Source organism: Porites lutea, chromosome 14 (genome assembly GCF_958299795.1).
Source record: "Porites lutea chromosome 14, jaPorLute2.1, whole genome shotgun sequence".
NCBI classification, from domain to species: domain Eukaryota; kingdom Metazoa; phylum Cnidaria; class Anthozoa; order Scleractinia; family Poritidae; genus Porites; species Porites lutea.
This window is the reverse complement of record NC_133214.1, coordinates 8,221,957-8,234,731: the sequence shown is the minus strand read 5'-3', so window position 1 is coordinate 8,234,731 and position 12,775 is coordinate 8,221,957. Positions and strand designations below refer to the sequence as shown.

General features: G+C 37.2%; 1 protein-coding gene across 1 annotated transcript; it reads right to left on the bottom strand.

Annotated features, from left to right (window-relative positions):
• Positions 1-2,733: 2,733 nt before the first annotated feature.
• Positions 2,734-12,472, bottom strand: LOC140924236 (transmembrane protein 163a-like). Its single transcript, XM_073374266.1, has 8 exons — positions 12,250-12,472; positions 9,277-9,399; positions 8,924-8,967; positions 8,015-8,109; positions 6,221-6,317; positions 5,390-5,501; positions 4,119-4,260; positions 2,734-4,015 (listed from the first exon to the last, which is right to left on the bottom strand). Exons 1-8 carry the CDS (start codon positions 12,362-12,364, stop codon positions 3,952-3,954), a joined length of 792 nt encoding a protein of 263 aa, XP_073230367.1. The 5' UTR covers positions 12,365-12,472; the 3' UTR covers positions 2,734-3,951.
• Between the last annotated feature and the right edge of the window lie 303 nt (positions 12,473-12,775).

Below are 12,775 nucleotides of genomic sequence, written 5' to 3'. Positions count from 1 at the left end.
TGAAATAATTAAAGACAAGTCTTATTTAAAGCCAACGTAGCAGGCTTCTATATTAGTTTTTGGCCGGCGAAATTCGCATTAAATATGGCTCATAAACAGCTTTGAATGTACTCACCATTGCAGAATGGAGGAAGTGTCCTAGGAAAACAGCAAAGATTTTCCCGCGGTTAAATCTCTCACCTCCAGCCAACCACAGAGTTGAAAAGCGGATCAAACAATTCTCCGAAAATGTAATAGAAAATGTTTACTCTTAAACTCACCAGTTCAAAGTGTACCAAAAACCTGTGTGTTTATTTCTCGCCTTTGGCACCGCATTAACGGGTTTTGATTCTTAAATAATAAATGAATGTCTTGTTCTGATTGACAGGACATTTAAAATCTCCCTGTTCATAGCGGGTTTTCAATAGAAGCTTTCTGGTACTCTTGCTGTTGTATTGATCTTCAACGCTGATAATCTAATTTTGACTGAAACTTTCCGAAAAAGCGAAATTTTAAATAACACCACAATAGTTGTCACCGTGAAACAAAGTGGTGTTTTGTAAATTTTCCAAAGAGGCTGAAGAGGTGATTAGTTTATTAGTTTAATTCATCACTCTTTAGTAATCAAGAATTCTGTTTATCCCACAAACTAAGCCCTCTTAATAAGAAGTATGTAAATTAACTTAATAACGGGTCTTGTGGTAATTCTCAAAATTAGATAAGATTTTAATTAGTTTTACTACGAGAATTAGACTGGGGCATTGACCATTCGAGTTAGCTTTGTATAGACGTATTAAAAAACTGCTTATCGTCGTTAGCGGCTTCCGTCCAGATGGCAACGACTCAAATTGATTATTGCAGTCTTCAGAATTAATAAACAGATAAATATTGTTCTCCTGCAGAGAGCCGTAAGGGATAAGATTGCATCTGTATAGCCTTTACTGAGTTCAGCTCGTCAGTGAACATTGCCAAGTTTTAAAATGCTTTTATTAAAATCTCAGTTTTACGAACTAGACTTTGCATAGTAATAAAAAGACAAGACTTTAGTATTGAATGTGGAGCGCTTCCCATTTGTAAGGACATTTCTGTGAAAATCTTCTGACAAATCAGGCACTGTTAAGGGATAGAAATGAGCTGTACCAGTAGCAATCTACCACCTAATCAGTTTTACTTTCTCTCGCCTGGTACCGGATGGCAATCCACACAAATAGTACACAAATAGTCGGTCACTTCGGTAAAAGCGAAAAAATGGTCACACGGAAGGGACTGTTTTATTATCCGACATTTTCCCAAAACAACGGGTCTTTCCGTTCAAATGGTAAACGCTGGTGGTTTATATACTCTTGCTGAAACATTCTGTCTGTTGTATCGGTCTGCTCACGCACGTTTCATGACGTTTGACATAAATATTAAACGAAGCTACGGTCGGTAAAATAAACAGTCTCGCTCGCCTGAACATCAGACGTTTCTAGACGTTCCGAGCACTAATGCGTGGTTACCGACGCAAATTGGTGTACCGCTCATACTCTGGGAGTTATGTAATTGTGTAAATATTTACTCCATTTCGCTCTTTCAGACGCCATTTGAACATTAGGTATAGCAAGGAATAAATAGCAGTGGATTAGAAAATGTTTGCAGGACTCGACCCATTATTCGGGCGCCGGCACAGCGCCCGAATTCTGCTGGCACGGGTACTTGGAAAAAAGGTTGTGTTTAGATTAGTTCTCAGTAAGTTCTGTACTCGGGCACCGTGCCTGGGTATCAAGCGTGAACGCTGCCAAAGAAGATATAAGACAACGCCGGACCCGACAAAAGGTCCCTGATTTGAGAAATGAAAGGTTCAATTTTCACAGCATAAGCACCGCGACCCAACACATCGTAGAAAGAAACAACAATTACTATGGTACTACAGTTTTAATTCAGATATTACTCTCAGTTCTATCTCTTTTATAAAACATTGAAGACCAATATCCAGTCCAACTTGTTATAGTTAGTCCGCTGAATAAAAATGGGAATTTGCCTTGGTTTGATTCGGTACTCTCCTCTATTAATAACTCTTATTTGCTGTATTTTTTCCCATTTCAAATTAAAATTTTGTTAATTAGACATTCATATGGATCATGGTTTGTTTTCTATTTCAAGTTACGACCTATGGCGTAAATTAAGCACTGACTAAGCTATGAAGAGTTTTCCTCCGCAGGAAAAAAAATTATGTATAAATAATTTGTATGAAAGATACACGTTTATAACTGTACTTTTTACAAGATACGATCTGTTTTCATTATTTGTCTCATGTTCTACCAAGACAGAGTAAGACGTTTGGGGACTTAACTGGATAGTACTGAAATCTGAACGCCGCTTAGCATTTACCGTATGGTCAAGTAAGAAAAAGGTGCGTACACATTATAGCCTTTACACTGTTCCCCTAAAACAATTTAGTTAATAACATTTACATACATTTTTATGCCCGCTTAACGATTCACCGTAAAGCTGTAAATAAATATTATACAGCTAATTCGAGAAAAGTTGTCGGAAAAAGTGCACGCGACAATCCCAAAAGGTATTGTGGGTAGTTTTGAGTTCACTGTTCTTCAATGAAATTTGAAAGAATGGCACGAGAGGCCTTGGACGTATGTTTCCGAGTGCTAAAGGAAAGCAACAAAAGTAGGTTCGACAGCTACAGTGTCAGAAACAGTGTATTGATCATATCCCATATTACCTTTCGGGATTGTCGCGTGCACTTTTTTTTTCCGACAACCTTTCTCGACGTAGCTGTATGTAGATTCCACAATGATTCATTTTAAAGGCTGAGCTTATTCAAGCCTGGATCAATGTTGTGTCTAAGGGTCCAGTTTCGAGTTCGTCATGGTCGCTTATAGCCTGAGAAAACATGCGACATTTCGACATTATGGAATTTCTGCGCTCATTTCTCACACGTTACTTCGCTGGGAAATCAGCGGCGGGCGTTCGCGAAATGTCGGCTGTTTTCTTAGGCTAGGAAGCTAAATAAGAGCAGTGAAGGTTACTGTAGCCTTTATCTGAAGTAAATATGTTCACAAATTCAAGCAACAAGACCTGTCTACAACTCTGTTTATTGTTTTCTTCCCGATTTCAGACACCTTCCTGCCTTCCTGCCGGTATTTGTAAATATTTTACTCTAGGTCGGGGCTAACCTGTATAAATGTGTCATAAGTGTTTGTGTTCAGCAGTTATTTCAAATTCACCATTTTCTCATAGACCATGACGCACCTCGTATATACAAACTTTTGCATAGCAACTGTTTCTCTCCTGGGTATTACAGTCGTCCCAAGAGAAAATAAAGACAATGGTTGTGCAAATATTTGGGGGTAAACAAGGTGAATTATGGTCTACGTGAAAATGGCGAATAGCCCACTTTCGATATATTAAAATTTCATCTTGACTCCGAGGCTCTCTGGTCACTTTTCTGTATCTGGTTTGGTTTTCTTTGTGCTCAAGTCCCTTCTGGGAATTGTGAGACAATGGAGTCGAGAATAATTAGCAATTTTGACCCTAAAGCCTCGGAGTCATGTTAGGATTTTAATATAACGAACTTGGGCTATTCGAGAAAGGACTATTGTACTATGGAGCTGTTTTAGGGTGAAGAATTTTGACCAAGTTTCATATGCAACTTCATAATCTTTATTTCGCCACTTAAGAAAAGATATGGGGACTGGTGCCGAAATGTGTCCCGCAATGATTTCTGGGATCGTTACTGGGAACGCGCCACCTTTTAAAGCCACCTTTCCCTAGTGACAGTCCCAGAAGTCCTTGCGAAAGTTAACTCGGTCCAGTTTTCCTCTCGTTTCCAAAGTAGCGAATGAAAGAAGCAATTACATCCTTAAAACAGTGCCATAGTGCCATTCGACAGGACACTGACCCAGTCCCATGCACAGCTACAAAATGGCCGATACAATCCTCCACGGTTGATTTTTAAAAAAATATAGACAATATCTAATCAAATGCTTCACCGGGTGGAGGGAATTTTCCCTTTGCAGGTAAAAGATTCCCCAGAAGCCTGTTGAAAAAAAAAAAAGATAAAATGAGACAAGTTATCTTGACTCAACATTTCGATATTTCAGCTTTTTGAAAAAAAGGCTCCTAAATACGAAAACACTCACCTAATTCCGTACCCAAACAATCCGACTGCTATACAAAGAGCAACGGAGGCATCGAGATACCAAATATTTCTGTTATATTGATACAGCATTGTACTTAAAACCATTCCCAAAGCCATAGCGGCACCGGCTGTTGAGTTAAAAGCTAAAAGAAAGCAACAACAACAACAACAACAGTTTGCAAGAGGCCTTAGTGCAGAAATAAAGAAAACCTCTTGTTTTGCAAGTGGCAAGTCTTTACGTCAGTGTTATAAAATTGGCTATTTCAGAGGTTCAGAATAAAAAATGGTGATGCGACGCGATGAAAACAACGCAGAGGAAAAAACGGGGAGGAGTCGTTGGAGCGAAAAATTGACCAATCCTTAAGCTAATATAAACGCCTTTTACTGGGTTTGAATCTTATTTTCATTTGCATCTTCTGTAGCCTTTTTTTGCAAGCCATGACTGTTCTACTCCATATCAAAATCGATGAACTGCTACAGATCGCTTTTTGAACAAAATGTCACTCAAAATCAAAACCCGGTGAAAATTTGGAAATAACTTCTTTCGAAATTCCATTGACTTTGTCAAGGACTAAGATGTTTTCTGACCATCAACAAATCTTCCCTCGAATAAAAAAGTTTGCCCCAGCTATTTCCCTGTTTGTGGAATGCTCCTAATACAATATTATTATATGAAGGAGAGTGTTTTACTGGGAACTAAACCACTCGTAGATTCCATACGCCACTTCATCCGGGACCCGGGTGGCGTATTTTCCGTATGTCACCTTTGTGAGTGTCGTATCGTTCAATGACGTCACGATTCCCGCCTTTTGCTTTTGTTGAATTGGTTTCTCCACATAATAAAAAGAACATTACACGTTGGCTCGAAGATATGAATTTTATGTTCTCGTGGCAAGAACAATATCTCACTCGTTCGCTTTGCTCACTCGTGAGATATTGTTCTTGCCACTCGAACATAAAATTCATATCTCCTCGCCACCGTGTAATATCCTCTATATATTACGACACAGTCTCTCTCCTTTGCAAAACTCCTACTTTGCCAATTAAATCGCGGCTTTTTGTCAAACTCTTTCCTAATACTGTAAAAAAACACCTCGTGAGACTGACCTGCCACGATTAGCTTAGCTACCTGCAGCTCAGTACATTATTATAAATATATTGTTATAATTATACAAACAATAAGCTTCAAACTTAATATGTACTCAGTATAGTGGCTACAACTAATCGACTAGAAGTTCAACTCGTCAAAAATCATCATGCCGACTTACGTACCATCAGTGCGGAGAGATGCACTGCTCAGTTTATCAGCGATTGCAAACTTCATCCAAGCTAATGAACTAAAAGCCACCACACTCACACCAGAAATTGCTTCAATGCCGGTGAACTGAAAGAAGGATAATGATTCCTTTGAATAATAAACTTCGCTTGTACAGAACCGCTCAAAAGTATTTTTAACAGTCTCGTCTCGTCTCGTCTCGTCTCGTACATTAGGGACCTTAAGACCCGACGTAGGTAACGGCAACAAAAACGTCAAAGCAATAAGAACACAACGTTTGCACGCGCAACACACTGTTTGGCTCATTTCTGGGCCGTCACTAGCACTGCTCGACTACGTCGTGCCTAATTTCTCGATTTATGGAGGACGTAAACAAGCAACGACGAAATTTTCTTCTGAACTTGGATAAAACTGGTAGGGGGTCCAGGAGAGGTCGCATACATATACATTTGAAAAAGTAATTGAGTTGGAGTAATCGCTATGAAGGTTGAAATAGCGCGAATTTAAGCAACGTTTTTGCTGCCGTCGCCGCCTACGCATTTTAAGGTCCCTATTACACGTTTTTCGTTTTTTATCGACAATTTAGTGTGCGCGCAAACGAAACGAGCGCACGACAGAGAGCGCGCAGCGCGCAGTTTTTATTTTCATACGCACGCTCGATGCCCTGCTTAAGAGAAAACAGAGCCCGGCCTGTGAACAGGCCAACCAGGTGTATAATTGTTTACTGGACATACTGCAGGAAATGAGCCTGTGATGGACAGGCATCCCATCCAGGGAAAATTTTGGGGTAAAAGGGTAAAAGGGTAAAACAAACATGGCAAACTTACTTTGAGGGGATGCTTCTCCACAATTAGTGCCCTGACTGCTCTGATAAATATACCAGTTCCAGACACGACAAACAGGAAAGCAATCACTATACAGGCTCTGCAACAGAGAGAACATTGATCAGTGTCAACCCTGATAGCTAGGGACAGCTTCTTCGATCTTTTTCTGAATTATAGTGGAACCAGCCCTAAGGACACTCGCTTATTATGGACACAGGTTAATATGGACAAGGGACACCCTTCTGTGTCCCGATTGAGTCACAAACTTTTATATAAATGGTCAATCCTGCTTTAAAGACACTTTTTTTCTGCTCACGGTCTATAACTGAATATCTTACCAATGAAAACCTAAAAGAAATGGTAAGTGACCTTTCAAAAGTTCTGACTAATATTCAGTCCACCTGGCTGAGTCGCAAACTAAAAGTGTCAGACGTACAAAGTAAAGTAATCTGAAGTCATGGATTCTATTTTCGTGTTTCAAGAATAATACTTAACAGGTAATTTTAGTCTAAGACTAATTTGGCATATGCATGACAGTGAGATTTCTCTAGGACAAACTTGTTGCAGTTATAATTAAAAAATTAAACAATTCTTTAATACTCGTTCAAATGTCTGCTTTGGTCTTTATATTGAAAAAACATGTGTCTGTGATGTTCTTTCAGAGACACCCTGAGAATATGGACACTATGCGAGCATGTCCCCTTGGTGTTAGTCTGCACAGAATGGTGGTTTGGGTTGGGGGTGCAAGGTAATAAAGGCCACAAGGACAGAGAAACCGCAAGCACAAAACCATCATGCTACACAGGCTACCTTGGTGTCTGTAATAGCAGGGTTCCACCATGGTTGTCACTAAGATTTCAAGTTGCTGGGTAAATACAAAAAGTAGCCGGGGAATCAAACAACTAGGAGTTTCTTTTTTGGTTCTATTTTTCTTATATTTTCTTTGAAAGTAGCTGGGGGCAACATTCATAGTAGCTGGGGAAAATTCCAGGCCCAAACCTCTTAATGACAGCCCTGGTTCCACACAGGGTACAGAGGAGTCATTTGTGATGGCAAGCGAAGCGAAATTTTACAGCTGATCACACAAGTCACCTATGTTTACTGTAGAATCGACTAAGAACTTCATGTATCAAACCATCATGCGATCGTGTTACAAACCTGGTAAAATATTTCCTGATACTCCGTGGAAAGCGAAGCTTTCCTTTTTATTCTTCCGCAGTCATTACCTTCCGCAGTTTTCTGCAGCATTGGATAATATATTACAAGGCCCCAGTCATTCAAAAGGGGATAGTGCTATCCGCTGGATAAATCGCTATCCAGTTTATAACTTAATTAGTTTATGTAATACTTATCCGTTGGATAGCCATTTATCCGGTGGATAGCGCTATCCAACTTTTGAACAACCAGGCCCCAGTTGTTCAAAAGGTGGATAGCGCTATTCACCGGATAAATCACTATCCAGCGGATAGCGTAATTGATTTCCGTAATACTTATCCGCTGGATAGTGATTTATCCGGTGGATAGCGCTATCCAACGTTTGAACAACCGGGGCCAGGGCAATAAGTTGATCAAATGTTGGTTTGCTTGATTTTACAGTATAAAAACAAAGGTGATGCATGGTATCAACTGTAAAATTTAACTACAATCAACAGTCAAGGTCACAAACAACTCCTCTGTGCCCTGTGGTTCCACTGTGTTTTCATTAGTTCTAAGGTCTAACAATTAGCCATACACTGGTTGGGGTCGGCTTTTTTTCTAGAACAGAATCATGTACTATTAATATTATTTGGACAGTACCTTCTTTCTCTTTCCCACGAATATTGTTTTCCGGCTAACCCACAAAATCTCCAAATAACAACCAGTGATGAACACACATCTAATAAAGAATCAAACTGAGAAAAAAATATCCATGTCAGATTTTCAGGAGTCAGGAATCTACTGAATGAAAAGTTGGCATTATTTATCAAACGTTAATTAGACTTTTGAAAAAGTTCTTTATCATGTGAGATACGTGGACCCCAGGCGACTTTGATGCTGGCTGGGCTGCGATAAAAAGCTTGCCCTTCTTGCTCTCTGCTATGAAACTGAAACTCGAGAGGTCAACTTATAGCAAGTCTAATTGAACTTTACCATTTTTACAGGGTAAAAAATGAAGTACAAATGAGGTTTTCTTTCTTCTTTTTTTATTCGGAGGATCATTAATTCTCTGATTATATAAAAAATTAAATCTTCAAGAAATTTAGAATCAGAATTTCCAAACCTTCATTCTTTTTTTTTTCTATCAGTACAGTCAAATGGATTGTATGAAGTTATTCATGCCTATACATGCTTTACATGTAGGTGTTGGAAAGTGTGTAGTACGGATATCTCTTAATTCTTAAATAGGTCTGTAAGAAGATGCAGAAATGCTCCACCATTACCCTGCAGTGAATTCTTTTTTCCAGACTATCAATGAATTATTGTGAAACTTTAGTGTAGAAGTTCACGTGAAGAGCCATTTAGTGGATACCCTGAACAAAGTCATTATTATTATTATTATTATTATTAATTATTATTATTATTAATTATTATTATTATTATTATTACCATTATTATTATTATCATCATCATCATCATTAGGTGAGCATTATCATCATCATTATCATCATCATTATTATTGATATAATTATTAATCATTATTGTTGAATAAATAGCATGTGGACTTACTGCAAAGCCAAATGCTGCAGAGCTTTTGGCCAAACTGGAAATGACTATAGAAAGAAAAACAATATTATGTTAACATTTTTTTATAAATTATCATAATATTTAAATATGATTGTAACTTCCCAGTTGTTCCTAAGTGCTACTCATCATTGGAAATGCTTTAACATTCATAGTGAGTCCCAGCCACCTAGACTTTGCAGAAATCTGTTAGCGAACAATTATTACAGAATAAAATATTAAAAATTCCAATTATGACTCTGTTACTAGTAATATTAGCCTTTTGTTTTTTCAGGAAACTCCTCAGCCCTAACCCCTGAACCATATAATAACAACAGTTTTTGCATCAGTCTGCTTACCAAATGCACTCACACCTATAACAAAAGTAGTAAAAACGGAAGCATAAGAAACAGCTAGAGCTGCTTTCCGCCATCTGTCCAACAATTGAGCAGGAATCTGTTTTTCTTTATGGAGGAGATAATCTGAGAAATATGAAGTAAAAATTTACACAGTGAATATTAAACAACACAATACCAACAGAAAAATTGCCCATTCCATACTGGTAACTTTGTTTCTTTATAACCTGAAAAACTACTTTGTACATGTATGTCTAGTCAGTAGAAAATTTTACCAAATCTGATATTTTGCATTGTACGTTTTGCTGTACATCTTGCAGTTAATTGCTGGCAACAAATAGTACCATTCAAATCAACTTTAAAAGTTCCTAGTCTGTCATGAGTCTTTAATTCTCATCTAAATTCTCAAATCCTGAAAGAATTGAGTATCACAATTTATCAATAAGTCATCAAGAATCAATGCTGAAAAGCAAGACTTGTGAGGCAGAAACTAATGCACACATCGATTTCTCAATAATTTTAAAGATATTATATTATTAAAATTTAGTAAAAACAGATCACAAATACATAGCTGTTGTGGCTACTGCGTTGTGACCAAAGGCCTCCACAAGTTATAATACTAAAACGCACCGTGGAAGACTGAAGCCAAACAGTAAATTAAAGGGTTGGTACATTCACTTTGGAACCAGCTAATTTAAACTACATCCATTCTGCTTGATAGCAAAAATAGCAGCAATAGTTGCTGACCATTAAAAGAACTCTAACTTGGACATGATATTGTCTGCCTTACATTGTGACTACTCAAATCAGTGCACTTGGAAGATTATTCAGTCACAACGCGTTTTGAAATCAAGTTTTTTGCAAATGGACCAATAAAATTCAAGGTTCAACTTATGCAACCTTTAAAAACTTTACAATGGTGCAAACTTACCTGATCTCTCAAGGAACAACCCTCAAATTTATGAATGTTATAAGTCTGTTTGCACAAAACTTGGGAATCTTTTGTTTTCAAAAAAATGTTGTGATCAGATAATCTTCCTTCAAGTGCCCTGGTTTGCGTAGGACTTCACACTATCTAAGAAAGTCAGTTTTACAGATTGGCAATTAAAAGAACAGAAATCACTAGCCCAACTGCAAAATCTGCCATCCACGGACTAACAGACACAACCTTTTATTTCATGCTGCTAAGATTGTAATTATCTCCCTGATTGTCAAGGAAATTTCCCAAGCTTTCAAAACAAATTTGAATACAAAGGGTATAAGGTTAGTCTTGACTTCTGAGTCAGAGCAAATTTTCCATGTAACACTTAGGTATTTTCTACATATTGTAGTACATAGAATAATTATTATTTTTCAAGGTGAAAAGATGCACAAATGTACACAACTAAACTTTGTAAGTTCATGGTTGGCACTTTGCTCTTCTTGAGTAATCCATTTTCTGTGATAGTCATAAAATAATGTCTTACAGTTTTCAACTAACAATTTGCAAGTGGCAGTTACAGACAATGTTATTTTTCTCATTCTGTTTCTTGATCTGATCATACAATAATTATCGCAAAGGGAATCAAGTAAATAAAATAAACTCAAATTTGCCATGATTTCTCATAATTTATTTACTTGTGTAACACATGTTGTTCTAAAGCACAACCAATCTTCAATGAGAAGTCTGCAATCAGGTAGATATAAGGAAAATCAGTTCATAATAAATTCAGGAAATCTCTGTGAGAAGTTGAACATTTGCAAAACACATGTTTTCAGCTTACATGTAAATGACAGCTGAAGTTTAACCCACAATCAGCTGTTATATGCATTTTAGTACAAAAACATGAACCACATGCAAGTAAATTTTCTTTACATGAAAATGTTGTGAGAAAAAATATATCAGTTGAATAAATGAAATGTCCTTGGTACATGAAGTGGATTTCAGACTAAAGCCATTGAAAATCTTTTAATTTTTTTTTCCATAATTTATAAAGCGATAGCACTGACAACCGTACCCCTGAATCTTTTTTTTTCAATAATGTTAAATATGTTTTGAGCTACAAAAATACAACTTTTTTTGTAGACTGACAAATTTAAAAAAATTACTTCAAACCAGAAGATAATACTTTTAACCAGCCAATAATCATGTAAACAAAAATTACATTGTAATTGTCAAAAAATTGACCTTACACTTAAAATTAAACTTTAAAAAGGCGAAAATAAAATATAAATTAACTGCTGGTTTTTAGATGAGAGAGACTTTTAAAGAAAGTAGATGAATGTTGATAAATTACATTCCTAAAATTTTCAAGGACTGTTTTTACAGGGAAAAAAAAAACTTTTCAAGAGCACTTGCTTGAGGATATAAGCTCCTATCAGGGGCTACATAATTTTACACATTACAAATTCGCTATTAAAAAAAGTTTTACTGTTACGACTTCAAAATAAACTGTGTTTAACAGTAAATCGTGAGTTCGAAATTTTAACTCAAATAGAAAGTGAGCATAAACAATGAAAGTTAAAAAAAAAAACATGTTTGTTTAACAAGAAATTACCAGTGATCTATGGCGGGCAAAAGAAGATCAAAAATAATGCTGAAAATGGAAGAGTGCGAATCAGAAGAAATAATAACAACCATCTTATCTATGTTTTTATTGCGCCGAAGGTAATTTTTTCAGTGCAGCCATTCTCTTACAAACATAAGGGTTCAGTTTTATACAAAGTTTTCCTTTCAGGTACTGTGAATCGACATGAATAATATGCCAAAGATCTGATATGTGGAGACTGATCGCGATGTGATCGAACTCAAGATTTTTACCCCCTCCGTTCGCTCGTAGTGTAGCCTGTACACTGCGATGACTATTCTTAGACGAAAACTATCTCCAAGTTTTAATTGAAAGGCAAAATTAGCTCTTTAGAGACAAGCGTTCAATCATAATAAACCGATCGATCGACTACTGCGATAATATGAGCAAAAGAGATCTTAGGACCTACCATCGTCCAGAGGTGATACACAAGGAAATCCCTCAATCTCTTTCCCTTTTTCTTCTCCTGTAGAGACGCTAGTTAAAAGAACTGGAGAGGAACCATATTTTGTCCTCCCTTCCATGATAATTCACGGCATTAACCATGCCGAAAATGAGACAATAAGGCCATCGATCTTCCTAATCTACTCAGACGGTTGGAGATGTATGATTCCAAAATGAGCAGCAAAATGCTGATCATATTTTTAACAGAGAAGGGCATGGGGTAGAGCAAAAATGTAAAAACTACTAGGGAGCTGTGAGGAACATTGGGAACTTGTGACGGGAGCTGTGAGTTTAAATACTTCCGAAAGATAACAATTTTTTTAGTGTTCTCTGACTTACCCTTTACACATGAAATTCTATCAAAAGCCTTAAATATAGGGCTCTTTTAGAGATCACGTCCGGAATCTTATTTTAGCTTGAAATCTTCCTTCCCTTGGGGTGAGGGTAGCGGCACTTTCCCTCTTGGCCGTGACAGGTACAGAGGGATCTGG